At 39.4% G+C, this 13,530-nt stretch overlaps 1 protein-coding gene across 5 annotated transcripts in view; it reads right to left on the bottom strand.

Moving 5' to 3' along the window:
• THSD7B (thrombospondin type 1 domain containing 7B) overlaps positions 1-13,530 on the bottom strand; it is a 303,781-nt gene that overhangs the window by 144,640 nt on the left and 145,611 nt on the right. For all 5 annotated transcript variants that reach the window (XR_012678316.1, XM_075180948.1, XM_075180947.1 and 2 more), the window contains exons 11-12: positions 10,969-11,101; positions 5,330-5,433 (exon numbers count right to left, since the gene is read on the bottom strand). Coding sequence is in view for 4 of the 5 variants with exons in the window: in XM_075180948.1 (XP_075037049.1) it covers positions 5,330-5,433; positions 10,969-11,101 (237 nt within the window). In the remaining variant the exon portion in view is untranslated. The remainder of the gene's footprint in view (positions 1-5,329; positions 5,434-10,968; positions 11,102-13,530) is intronic.

Below are 13,530 nucleotides of genomic sequence, written 5' to 3' on the forward strand. Positions count from 1 at the left end.
TTTAATAGACATACCTTGTATTAAAGAGCTAAGGCACTATATAAGCAAATGTTAATAAGAACCTTATCACCAGTTTACCGGTGGACAAAGCCAAAAATTGTTCTACAATGCGCTGAAATTGTAGTTAATATAATACAATACATGTATATTATAGGTCCGCAATGAATTGAAATTGCAGTTAATGGCGAATATTTAATATTAATTTTGTTAAAAGGTAAAAATATATAATAGTTACCCCCTAATAATAACTTTTTATCTCTGGGTTCTTTTTGTGATTTGAATTGACTTGACTTTGCTCTTTCCCCTCTCACCCCACTGATTTGCTGCATGAGGACATCTGTGAGCTTAAACTGTACAAGATCAGTGCCGATGTTTCTTGAACCAAAGTGAAGTTTTTACACTCGGCTGATTGTCTTCTATGACCAATAACTGTGAAAGAACTGGAGTTACAGCGCTTTCTCTCATTTAAGTGTCAGTGGATGCCTCAGACGGTTTTGTTTTTCTCTCTACTAATGTTATAAATTGTACAGTTTAAGCATTTGACGCTGTCTGGACTTAGTTTCGGGAGCCGAGTGTTAATGCAGTTAACATGTCAGGAATCAATTGTCTCCCTGGTGTCAAGTGGTTGAGTGGGTCTTAAATGATCTATGCATGATCAAACTCCAGTCAGCATGGCAAAACCTGCGTACCACTGTAACTGTGCTAAAAAGACTCGTTTGTATAAAGAATGAACGAAGCCAAAGAAGACGTATATATAAAATCTCTGGTGGATTTATATAATGCCTCCGCTGTGTGTGTGTGACAGGTTCGGTTACCATGGTGATTGAATTTCACCATTCCATTGTCCACAAACTTATTAATGATAGAAACGACAATAGACCTCAATTCGAAGTTGCAATTCCAATTCTGCGGGTTGACGCTTGCGGTTTACACTAACCGATCGCATTCAAAGTTCGCCGTCCATGTTAAACTTAGAAGGCCTCATTCATTAAGGAAAGTTAAGCAAAAGTAAGCAAGTAAGGCAAAACCATGTTGCATTGGAGGGGGAGGTAAATTTCAAATGTGATGGCAGATTTATAGTTGGGGTAGGACATGTCCTAGATCAACTTTAAATTTCAGTGTAAAAATAAAGCCATCAAGTATTTGTGTGCTAGATGAAAAAACAGCCAGTATTTTACTTATGTGCAAAATAATAAATTAATTTGCACCCCTTGCAATTATTGTAACATGGTTTTGTCCAAAAAACTTGAGCAAGAAAACTTACCCAATTTTTTTATTAACTTTCCATAATGAATCAGGCCCAGGGTTTTTAAATATTTTAATTTTTAAACACTATTTAAATAATATTTTTAAATGATAAAAATTAATTTGAACTTGTCTTTATGTCGAACTGTGAATACTGATGTTAAATGTAGCAATAGAAGCCCAAAAATGTTTGAGCCAGTTTCCACATGCGCGACCGGACCAAACCTTTCCAGCGCTCTCGCATTCAGCTCGGTTTTTCAGTAGTTCAAAAATTCGAGAAATTCTGGCTACTTTTCAAATATTTTTAATGAATCCACAAAACGGTTTGAGAAATGAAATGGCCAATGTTGAGCATCTCTACGTATGCAGGGGCAAACGCAGGATTTGTAGAGGGGGGTTTCCACACCACGCCACCAGTGGGCGTGACCAGCATGCATGGGGGCGTGGCTATAATATTAGACAGTGCTTGGCTGCTCTCCAACTCTTCCTATCTCCATAATATACATGGTCAATGCTGCGTGTACTTATGTTAGGTGCACTTAGCTCTCCCTTTTCAAGCAGAGCCGTGTGAAGCGGGACAGGGTCCAGCCACCTCAATTATACAGTGCTCCAGGATTGAAGGGGGGTTTCCAGGCACTAGGACCCACCCCCCTCGGTTTGCCTATGGTATAAGCACAAAGCTGGTAATTTTACTTGCTTGAAATATAAAATGAATGATTAGGAGATACGGTGATAAACAAACAAAGGCATAAAAATTAAAGTTTTGTTGCAAACTTGAAAATAATCACCAATGTTAAATATGCTGTACAGATAAGCAAATATTATAGTTATTTCATTTACACCTGGCAGCTAGCAGGCAGGATATTAATAATAAAAAGGAAAATATGACTATGAAAGAGAAACTAATGACTATGTAAATTAGCTCTCATTTACTTCGCCCACATACATTTGAACGTATTCCCAATGTGTGAAATTGCCCTTTAATAATGGCTCTATTATGTCATAATGAAATTCTCTAGATATAAGTCTTTCTAAATGTGTTTTTGATCAATTCATTGCAGCGTGCAGAGAGCTGAGTTTATTAAACAGACAGTTGTGTCTTATTTGTTGATAAATTGGGCATATTTTGCAAGAAAAAAAATGGAAAGAAAAAAATAGCGAAACAAGGTAAATTTGCCAAAATTACAGGTTACCTTTTGTTTAGCACAATTTATAAACAATTTGCTGCAAATATGCACATGCTCTGTGACACCGTTTATTGAGGAGGCAAGAGAGTAGTGTGGTCAATGCAAACGGAGCGTGTGCTCCCTGGGCAAGCTGCATCAGCCACCAGTAACAAGCAATGTTGGCAGAAATGGCAGCAGCGGTCAGTGCTTTCATCACTGCATTGAGCGCCGACAATATATCATATTATTACACATCATATTAGAGTGTGTAACAATGTATGCTCTCCTCACTGATTCTCCTGCTTACTGGCCTATTTCCCGACACCCTTAATGTCTCCAAATTACTTGAGCGCCTATCTCACTTACCCTCTTCAGGGGCAAACACAGGATTTGTAGAGGGGGGTTTCCACACCATGCCACCAGTGGGTGTGACCAACATGCATGGGGGCGTGGCTATAATATTAGACAGTGCTTGGCTGCTCTCCAACTCTTCCTATCCCCATAATATACATGCACTACTGTTAGGTGCACGCAGCTCTCCCTTTTCAAGCGGGAGCAGGGTCCAACCACCTTAATTATACAGTGCCCCAGGCTTGGAGGGGGGTTCAAGGCACTAGGAAACCCCTCCTCGGTTTGCTTATGCTCTTCTCTTGAACACCCTTCATATCACTGGCATTCATCTTTTTTGGTTCTATTCATACCTGTCTGACTGCTCCTTTAGTGTCGGTACCTGGCACATATTCCCCTTCGGTTCCACTATCTGTTTGGATCCCACAAGTCCCTTTTCTTGGCCCTAATCTTTTCTTACTGTACATCTCCTCTAAATTGCTCACTCGGCCTCCGGTATCACCTCTATGTAGATGACGCCCAAATCTACTGCTGTTACCCTGACCTTTCCTCTTCTCTGCTATCTTGTGTGACCAAGCATCTTTCTGCTATTTCCACATGGATATCCCAATGCTACTGAAAGTTCAACATGTCAATTATATTCCCTACTCCAAGAGTCACCTCCCCCCCTACCACCTCCCTTAAATCTCCCCCACAGTCAATATCACCACAATTTCCACGGTCTCCCAAGCCTGTCGCCTTGGTGTCATCCGTGACTCTGCCCCTATTCCTCATACAATCTCTCTCACAGTTCTGTCACTTTCAACTTTGAAATATTGTTAGGAAACGTCCTTTTTTAACCCAAGAGGCAACCAAAACTCTTATCCATTCTCTTATCATTTCCCACCTTGACTATTGCAACCTTCTCCAATCTGTCATTCCCCTCATTTCCGCTTATATCCTCCATTAATGCTGTGGCAAGACTGATCTTCCTCTCTCGCCGCTGCTCATCCACAGCTCCCCCTGAGCAAAGTCCATGCAGATGTCCAATTTGTGCCTTAAATCTAGGTCTACATTTTGCCCCATAGCAACTAGTCTCAGGTTTCCCAGGGAAGGACTACTATTGGGCGATATTACCAACAGGGGATTTACCAGATGCTATATGTCCACCCTACCTTCTCTGGTGCCCTCTGCTGTGGTGGGAACCACCAGGTCTGAGAGTGGATCTGGTGGGACAATGCAGAGGAAACATTAAGGATAATGGTCAACAAACACCCCAGCAGGGTCTGGGTTAAGCTGGGTACACACTTCAGAAAATTGCTGCAGATGTGATTTCTGTATTGATTTTACCAACGACTGAAAGTCCCGATCAGCATGCAGATTCATGTGTACACACCTACACGATTTACCTTCAGACCTGTGATCTTCATCTGCCATAACCATCGGCTGGAAACTTGGCTCTGCACACTCTACAGATCTCTGCCTACGCTGCTGGTCGTGAGTGAGTACACACTTCCACATTTGCCCGACATCGTTCCATCGTTGATTGTGATTTTGAGTCCGGTTATAAAATCAAATGAAATGATACCATGTACTTGTAATAAAACATGATCTACGTACACACTAATGCAGTAATGGACCTAACAGTTGTTTATCGTGTGATTGGCACGATAATTGGTTGAAAACCTGTAGTGTGTATCCAGCTTTAGGGTGGGCAGTGCTTTTAACCCTTTATTGGAAAATGGACTATTTTCTGTTATTCCCAAAATAGATATTTTTAACATATATTCACACATACTGAATTAGCTGTTAGCAGTTTTGCCACATAGTGACTAAATCATCATCATCATTTATTTATATAGCGCTACTAATTCCGCAGCGCTGTATAGAGAACTCATTCACATCAGTCCCTGCCCCATTGGAGCTTACAGTATAAATTTACTAACACACACAGACAGAGAGAGAGAGTAGGGTCAATTGGATAGCAGCAAATTAACCTACTAGTATGTTTTTGGAGTGTGGGAGGAAACCGGAGCACCCGGAGGAAACCCACGCAAACACGGGGAGAACATACAAACTCCCCACAGATAAGGGCGTGGTCGGGAATTGAACTCATGACCCCAGTGCTGTGAGGCAGAAGTGCTAACCACTGAGCCACCGTGCTGCCCATACTAAATACGTAGCCTTTTACTAACCTGGAGAGAAACAATCTCCCAAACAACCTTTTTTAGAGGGCCTGGTGTCCACCTTTCACGCAAATGCTTCAAATTACAGGGAAAAAAAGGATTTTGCAGAAGAAAAACACAAGTCTCAAACATTCCACATACAGCAATATAGATCCCAGACCTGTACACTTTTATATTGCACAGATATTTTACATCATACATATACAATAATTAAGGATATACAGTACAGATATTTCTAAATAATAGTTTTCTTATTGCAGAGGTCAAGTCCCTTTTCCCAATACTTTTATGCCATTTTGGATTAGGGACCCACAGATGATCTTTTAGTGACTTTAATGGCAAGTGCGAGCCTGGGAATAAGATAGAATTTACAATCATCTAGAATACTTTTGAAATAAGCCTTACCTCTGGTTTGCATTCCCCGTCCGCACGATTCACCGGCCCCTGTAATCCCCTGTCTCACATAATCTGGCACAAGGACGCACTGCTTCCACGCATGAGGATCCCACCTGCGAATCATTACAAGACACGAGTATGAGAACAGGTGCGCAGACGTGTAATTGGGTTTTCCTCCTGATTTATTTGTGAATTGGGAAATTAATTATGATTAGGATGGGTGGAAATACACAGCTGAGGCAGCACGGCTAATTCCCATTTAATTGTAAGGAATGAACCAGCAGAATGCGAATAGGAGAAAATAGATTTTTGCAGAAGATCAGAAGCTAATTACATTTTTACATCATTCATTTTTCGAATGATTGTATTATTACCATTTCCCTGCTGTGTAGAATGTTGATACTTGGATTCCTGGTCATGTTGCAGACAAACTGGGGCTGTTTTTAAGGCGCATGTGACTCAAGTGATACAAATTTAAATATCCATTAATCTATTCACAGGTTGGACAGTTACCGAAATAAAATAGCTGTTTCCTCAACGGACACCATCACTTTGCAAACGCAGGCACGGTTTTGTAAAAAAAAAAAAAAAAGTTGCTATGTCCGCAAATACAGTTTTGCAAAGTCACAATGGCACTCGTGAACCTGCAATTAGTGACTAACTCAGCAACAACAAGGCCAAATGTTCCAGCTAACCCAAACTATGTGAGTAGCCACATGTTGCTCAGATCCGAAAAGGGCGGTATAAATAAATTTTATTTGATATTGTTAAGTGAATTGAAAATAAAGGACTAAGCCCACTGAATAAAAAAATGTTAAATACCAATTTATGAGATAAGTAAAACTATTTTTAGTTTTCATTTTCTATGGAACTCTGTCAAATGGGTCATTTTGATCATTTGTAATTATTAAAATATGAATGGGTGAACTATGAGTGTAAACGGCGCCCTTAAAATTGCGGACACAGAAGTGTTCTATTTCCACATTAACAAAAATGTAAAAATAATTCTTAAAATATTATTTAAATTGTATTTTTTAAAAAAAAATATTTTAAATAATTCATTTTAACGTCAACAGTGAACTAAAATCGCGATCTTGCGCAGGGATCGTTGCCCGTTATCGGAAAACCTCGTAAGCGAGCCACAAATTTTAAGCTGCAGGTTCAAATAAGGGTTTATGGACAACTGTGTTGCGAGCGTGTTTCGGGACTTTTGAAACTGTCTAGTTCGATCGCATTTCAAATCCCTTGTAAATTTGTTAGTGGTCGTCGCGGTCTTAAATGACACCAGGGGGTAAATTTATCAAGCTGCTGGTTTGAAAAGTACAGATATCACCTATATCAACCAATCAGATTCTAGCTGTCATTTTGTAGAATGTACTAAATAAATAGTAACTAGAATCTGATTGGTTGCTATAGGCAACATCTCCACTTTTTCAAACCTGCAATTTAGTAAATATACCCCCAGGACTAAAGATCTAAGATGTTTATCTAGCAAGACAGGTTAAGGCAATTGCTGACTACAATCAACAAGTTACTTTTCCTCACTTTGCGATTCCTCTAAAGGGCTCCAGCCAGATTCTAATCATTGTTATGACCAGTACACCTGGCATTGCTACGGACCCTTCTCCCAAATGTCCTCTGCAGCTAAATTCCTGGTGTCCATAGAACATCCCAATGGGGGAATGGAAAATGGGTCCATTATAGGTAGAAATCCCCTGAGACACCCCCCGTGCTCTGCTAACTACGTCTCTCCCCCGGAGGTCCTCACACCCCAAATATCATTACATGTGGAGATGAGTTATGCTCCCACAGTTCGGATTGCAGACAATTCACAATTTTAGGCCAATACTTTTTTTGTTAATCAATTCTGAAATAGTCAATAAAGTTTTAAACAGAAGAAAACAAATTAAAAATAAAATTTCAGAATAAAATAAGTGACAATGTCTAATTGTTTAATTTTTGGTTATTTTTTAAAACTTTTTCTGTACAATTTGCTGCTAAAAAAATGACTTTTTTTTTAGCAACAGTTATCAATCTCACTGAATAAATATTCCCCTACAAGTGAACTTTATAGATTTTAGCCCATACAGTAAATCAAGACTCCCCAAACTGATCAAAATTTGCTAAATAAAACCCCTAATTATTTTTTTCCGCTCATTACATTCATTCCTTTACTAGAAACATGATGAGTCTCAGACCAGGCATATTGTCACTGACAGACATGAGGAAGCTATACTTAAATAATGTACATTGGCTCAGCTTTAATGATCTGTTTTACATGCCTTTCTATCCATTCACTGATCGTACTTTACTTCTCCCTGGAAGTTGGTGCAATGCAGAATTATTCCTCTGGTATAAATTAGAAAATGTAACGTCAATCTGGATAACTGAGACCTACATGGAGCGAGATCAGAATCAGACTCACTGTCACTGGCTGTCAGATTCCGACATCAGGACACACATCTATTCAAATATACTTTTACTTCTGTGTGTAAAGGTGAAGTCGGTTTTCAATCACAGATCGTCATTGATGTATATTACTGATTCCTCAGGTGTGTAATATCCTTTCTCAAATGCTTGATAAGAACCATGTTTCTTCTTAAAATATCTACTAAATCTTTCTCCTCTCGCTCATTTGCATATAATGGGCTCTATTTGCTAAAGGGAGCTAATCCCTAAATCGGACAAGAACTGAAATTTTTGCTGTATTTAAGGCTACCTATGTAACAAAGTCACGTGCCAGTAAATATTATGGCTGGTGGTAGCTTAAGCCAAAGGCCTCCGGGGAGACTTCAGGCCTATTTTACCAACTACACTGTTCTCTGATTGCTGCTGCCATATCATGATGGTGATAGCAGAAGCTGTCCACAGTCCAAATACTTTATTATTAAAATAAATTATTTCTATGTTCCTTTTTTTTAAATAAAGTTTTTTGTTTTTTTATTCGAATCATAGGGGTCGTCATAAATAGACCCCATAGTCACTAAAATTAAGTTGGCAACGAAAAAATAACAGATAAAGGACTGAATAATCAAACAAAATTCTAAGTATTTGTGAAGCAAATGACAAGCATGGTCCCTTGCAGTGTTTCTTGTACTTGGACATCTGCACACAGTGATGGCAGCCATTTTGTTGATCCAATATTCATGAGATTGTAAATTGATAGGATAGTTTAACAGGAACCATCAACACTGGAAATGACTCTTGATGTAACATATTTAAGTCACTGGTTCCTAGAGATAGTCTCATGAGCATCGGTCCAACCCACAAAATGGCTGCTTCCACTGTGTGTGTCAAGGACACATGCACTTTAACCTTTAACCCCAAGTTCTGCAAGTGTTCTAAATGATCTCCTAGAAACATAAGTTATATAAATAGTAGCACAAGTTGATCATTAACAACAATAATATACCATGAAACCTGATAGGGCATCAGAAACATATGTATTTTTGGTGGGGAGGTGGCATAATATCATACTTGCCAACTCTCCCGGGAATGTCTAGGAGACTCCTAAATTCTGGGTAGGTCTCCCAGACTCCTGGGAGAGCTGGTAATTCTCCCGCATCTGCCCACTTTGAGCCTCCATGAAGCGATTCTCCGGGAATTGCATCATTTTGGCCTACCCCGTGGTAAAAAAATGCGTTTGCGTCATTACATCACAGGAAGTGGAGTAAAAATGACGCTTTTTCCGTAGCCCCACCCCTCGCGCCCAACTCCCCCCGAGACTCCCGGAGTCCAACCAGGAAAGGTTGGGTTAGGTCATCTAATTCACAGAAGATGACCTGACCCCTTTTTATCCAAGAAACACTTGTCTGTACTTACTATTTCACTATCTGACTGAATTAACCTGTGTTCAAATAATTAACTGATGTTAAATGATTCTTTTAAGCCAATTAAAGAATTGAGTCTAGGTTAATCCTGTCAAACAATAAGTGATAAATACAGAAACGGACAAATATCTCACGGATGCCATAGGTCAGGTTTAAGTCTCTGCTAATTCATACAAGATTTTATCTTAGGTACAGTCTGTAATTGCAGGAATATTATAAACAGCATATCTATAATTATATTACTGTAAACAGGTCAGGCTTGCAAATACATTTACTTAGAAATTCATTAATTGTCTAAAAACTGCAGAAAATAAATGTTTTGTGCTATCAGAAAATATTAATTACAGTTAATCCCCCGCACTATAATCAATGCTACAAAATCCGCTTTGTTTAAAAAAAATCATCACTGTATAATCCAAAAGCAAATGCTAAAATATATTTCCACTAATGATAGAGATAAAAAAGAGAAATTGTGGCGAGATTCTGTGCAAATCCCATTGTATGGTAGAAAAGACTGTTTTAAAGGGGTGCAAAGTTCCAACAATACGTTCAAATCCCTTCGCTGGCTCGCCAGTCCACATGCGAGGATGACGAACAATTCATTCTGCTGGCTGATATTTTGGGTGTAGTCTGGGAACACATAATACCAAATTCTGCCAGTAAAACATTCAAAAGGTCACAGCCAAATGCGAAGCAAGGTAAATGTTTTGCAGAACGTTTTTTTAAAATTCCGTTCATCTCTGTGATTGAACCACAGATTAATTTTACATCAATATTCCTGCAACATTGTATGCGACTATTCCATTTTTTTTTGCTTTTCTTTCAAATACAATCCAGATTAATATCTAAACAATCAACAGTACCAGCAAAAACAAGAAATTATTACTATTATTGCAGAAATGGAGTTCCCTAAGAACTCCAGAATTTCACTACAGCCAGATATAGAGCAATATAATATTTTACAGAGTAATCTGTTTGTTATTAGTACATAAAACAACATTGCACTCATTTCCCGCAAAGGAAAAATGACTCCACTTATACAAGTAAAAAACAATATTGATTAATATATTGTATCTCTGCAATGATACTGTCCAAAATAAATAAACCAGTGACATATATCAACTTTTAATTCTATTTTTGTGTGATATTACCAGCATATGGAATGAAGCTTTTCTGTACTTCCTAACGCATTATATACTCTACATTTATAGGTAACAAATGTCAATACAGCGATTGTGTCTTATTTTATAGGCAATGTTTTTCGGGTTAAAGGACAATGTCACTTTTGTCTTTTAAAGAGGATTTACAGACCCCTATACCTGAAAGGCAGAAGGCACCCGGGACCCATCAAATCCTGGCGACCCTAGAGAGGAGCTGGCTGGGGGGCATGGTACATCTGCCCCCCCCCCCCTTCCCCCCTCATAGGATGCTGAGCTGAGTCTTGAGGCTAAAATTTGCCAGCCAGCCCCTGACCCTTGAAGAAATTGGTGCACATGGGGGTATCCGATGTGCAGAACTGGCCGCAACACACCCCACCCCACCCACTGTTACATCGCTTCATCAGTTTGCTGGTGTCAGGACATTTAAAAGTCCAAGCTAAGTGACTATTGGTTACTCGGTCAGCATGCTCAGCCTGTAGCCTGGCAGGCCTGAAATTAAACTCTGCTGCAGCCGACTGTACAAAATTAGGGCTGAATTAGGGAGAGACCACCACCCTTCCGTTAAGGGTGGTGAGAAGACTTTGGAAAGACTTTAAAATAAGTTAATTGTTGTTTAATGTTCACACGTGTCAGGGGTACATGACATAGGGATCCGTACCTGTACATCAGACAGACTGGGACGTCCTCACATTCTCTCTCTTCATACAGGGTACCTGGGCATTCCTGGCCTCCGTTCAGAGCACCCTGTATTATTATCCTGTATCGAGACTGTTTGGCCATAGAGCTGTTCCCTAAAATAATGTAAACAGTAGCAAATAAATATAAGCTCTCTCCTTCCCTTGTATTCAACATACATGGTTACTCGATCCCCTGGGGTCAGTTATACATGGAATAAAGTACCCTCTACTGTAAATTATATGGATATTACTAGAGGTGAGAAAAGATCATATTTATTAAGTGGGCAACCGATAAAACTAAAAAGTGACCAATTTGCAGAATTTTTCGCAGTCTCTGCTCATACAAAATCCAGGATGAAAAAACATTGTCCATTCGGTTGGTTGGTCAGAGCTGGTCTTAGATACAGGATGCTTTATGATGTGAAATTCTGTTCGACCCAATTTCAGCTCGTGGTCAAGAAGCACAATATTATTAAATGTGAGTTTTGATAACACTATTGCTTATTTCTACCCAGATCCAACACAGCGGGTCTCATTTACAAGGCACAGAACAGCCAATGTCCCAAACAAAACCCCCTCGGTGAAGCGGTGCACCCTAATTTGTGCAGGTGAATCTAGACTATAACGAGAGCGCATGGGTTTGTGGCACCAGACAGCCGTGTTTGCGGAGCAGTACTCTGTACTAGTTGGTAGGGGAAGGTGGGCAGGTAATAGTGGTGCGGAGCAGTACAAAATTAAGGTTTCATTTTCTGAAGCAAGATTATTAAAATGAAACAGAGGGCTGGAGATGGCGCATTTGATTCGCTTTATGGAAAGTTGAGCAGCTTTTTTACACACATTTTTCTCTACAAATGGACTTGAATTTTGCAAATAGCCTGAGCAGGTGGAGATTGATTCCCATCCTACACTTTTAATGGAATGAATTTTGTACTTTCCAGTGGCACTTTGATAAAGAATCACATTTATAGACGCGCTTTGCCCAGAAAAAAAAGCATTAAGCACTCAAAATCCTGATGCCCCCCCACTCTCATGTCAAATTTAAGCAATAAGTGAAGCTAAACCAAACTGTATTTTATGAGACGAAATAGAAAAAGGTTAATTTATTGAGAGCAGTGGTTGTATAGAGGTTGGAGGTTGGACTGCGATGTGGCATTTACAGTTTTGCAGAGTGCGCTTCAACATATATTTGGCTCACTTCACAAACATAGGTGCGTATCTAGTTTGTGGATCCGAGTGCAAAATAGTTATCCACCTATAGTGCGTTGGGCAGACCAACTAGGTGCAACGGTTTTGCAGCCCACAACCAACGCGTTTCATAAATGAGTTACAATAATAGCATCAGTCTATAAACAGCCTTGTGAACAGTCCTCTATGAATGACAAAGTGCTTACATCACCTGGAATGAATAAAAACCTATAACCTGACACTCTACCTCCTATTACAGACAGGAAGCTACATTAGGTGGTATAATATCTTTAGGGAACAACGACTGCAGTTAAAACAATCTTTTTATTTAAAGCATAATTTGATTTAATCACTGACAACTGATCTCAGCATAGGACAATATAATGGCGTCCTGCGCCAAAACCGATCGTCTGAGTAATTCTTAGTTATACTTTAATAAAGACTTTATTGCACCTGTTCCTGATCTATCTTGGCTCCCTGTTGACATTATACCAATTAATTAGGATTGCTGTCTGCAGCGTTGCAAATCCTTAGCCTGAACCTGAGTAACTGAATACATGATTATTTGCATTCCAATTCATGCAAAGTTTTATATTTTCTACATTTCTACTGTATGTTCTGCAAATTAAAAATAAAAAGGCAATGGCAGAATTATTTTTTTGTTTTCCTTTTTATCGCCTATTAAATTCTTTTCAGCAGAGAGATTTGCGCAGGTAATTCAATCTCGCACGCTGAGACAAAGCCGGCTCCCCGCGAACATTATGTAATTTCTTTCTATAATTGTGCAGGTAGTTTCTGCAGCAAATAATAGTATCACAGATGTTGCAGACTTCATTCACGGCAGCACATTGAACTGTAATTCCTTTCATTAGTTCTTGAATATTCAGCTCGAACAGCCTGGGGACGGAATAGATCATTACTGTCCTGTCTGGTACATTCAGAAATCAGTTCACTATTGATTTATTGATGTTCTGTATTTATAACCATACGTAGGACTTGGCTAATATGTTTTAGGGATGAGCTGCACGCACTATTGTACATTAATACAGTATATATCATTCCAGAAATAAATAATACACTGTACCTAAAATACTTGTCCTATTCCTTTTAAACAATTAATTTAGGGGGATTTCGCTATCTTGTTTCCCTCTGTAGGAAGGAAAGTAGGAGCAGTGCACAGGAACCATAAGGTTTCAGGGGCAAACACAGGATTTGCAGAGGGGGGTTTCCACACCACGCCACCAGTGGGCGTGACCAGCATGCATGGGGGCGTGGCTATAATTTTAGACAGTGCTTGGCTGCTCTCCAACTCATCCTATCCCTATAATATACATGGGCAATGCTGCGTGCACTACTGT

This window comes from Mixophyes fleayi, chromosome 7 (assembly GCF_038048845.1).
Source record: "Mixophyes fleayi isolate aMixFle1 chromosome 7, aMixFle1.hap1, whole genome shotgun sequence".
NCBI classification, from domain to species: Eukaryota; Metazoa; Chordata; class Amphibia; order Anura; family Limnodynastidae; genus Mixophyes; species Mixophyes fleayi.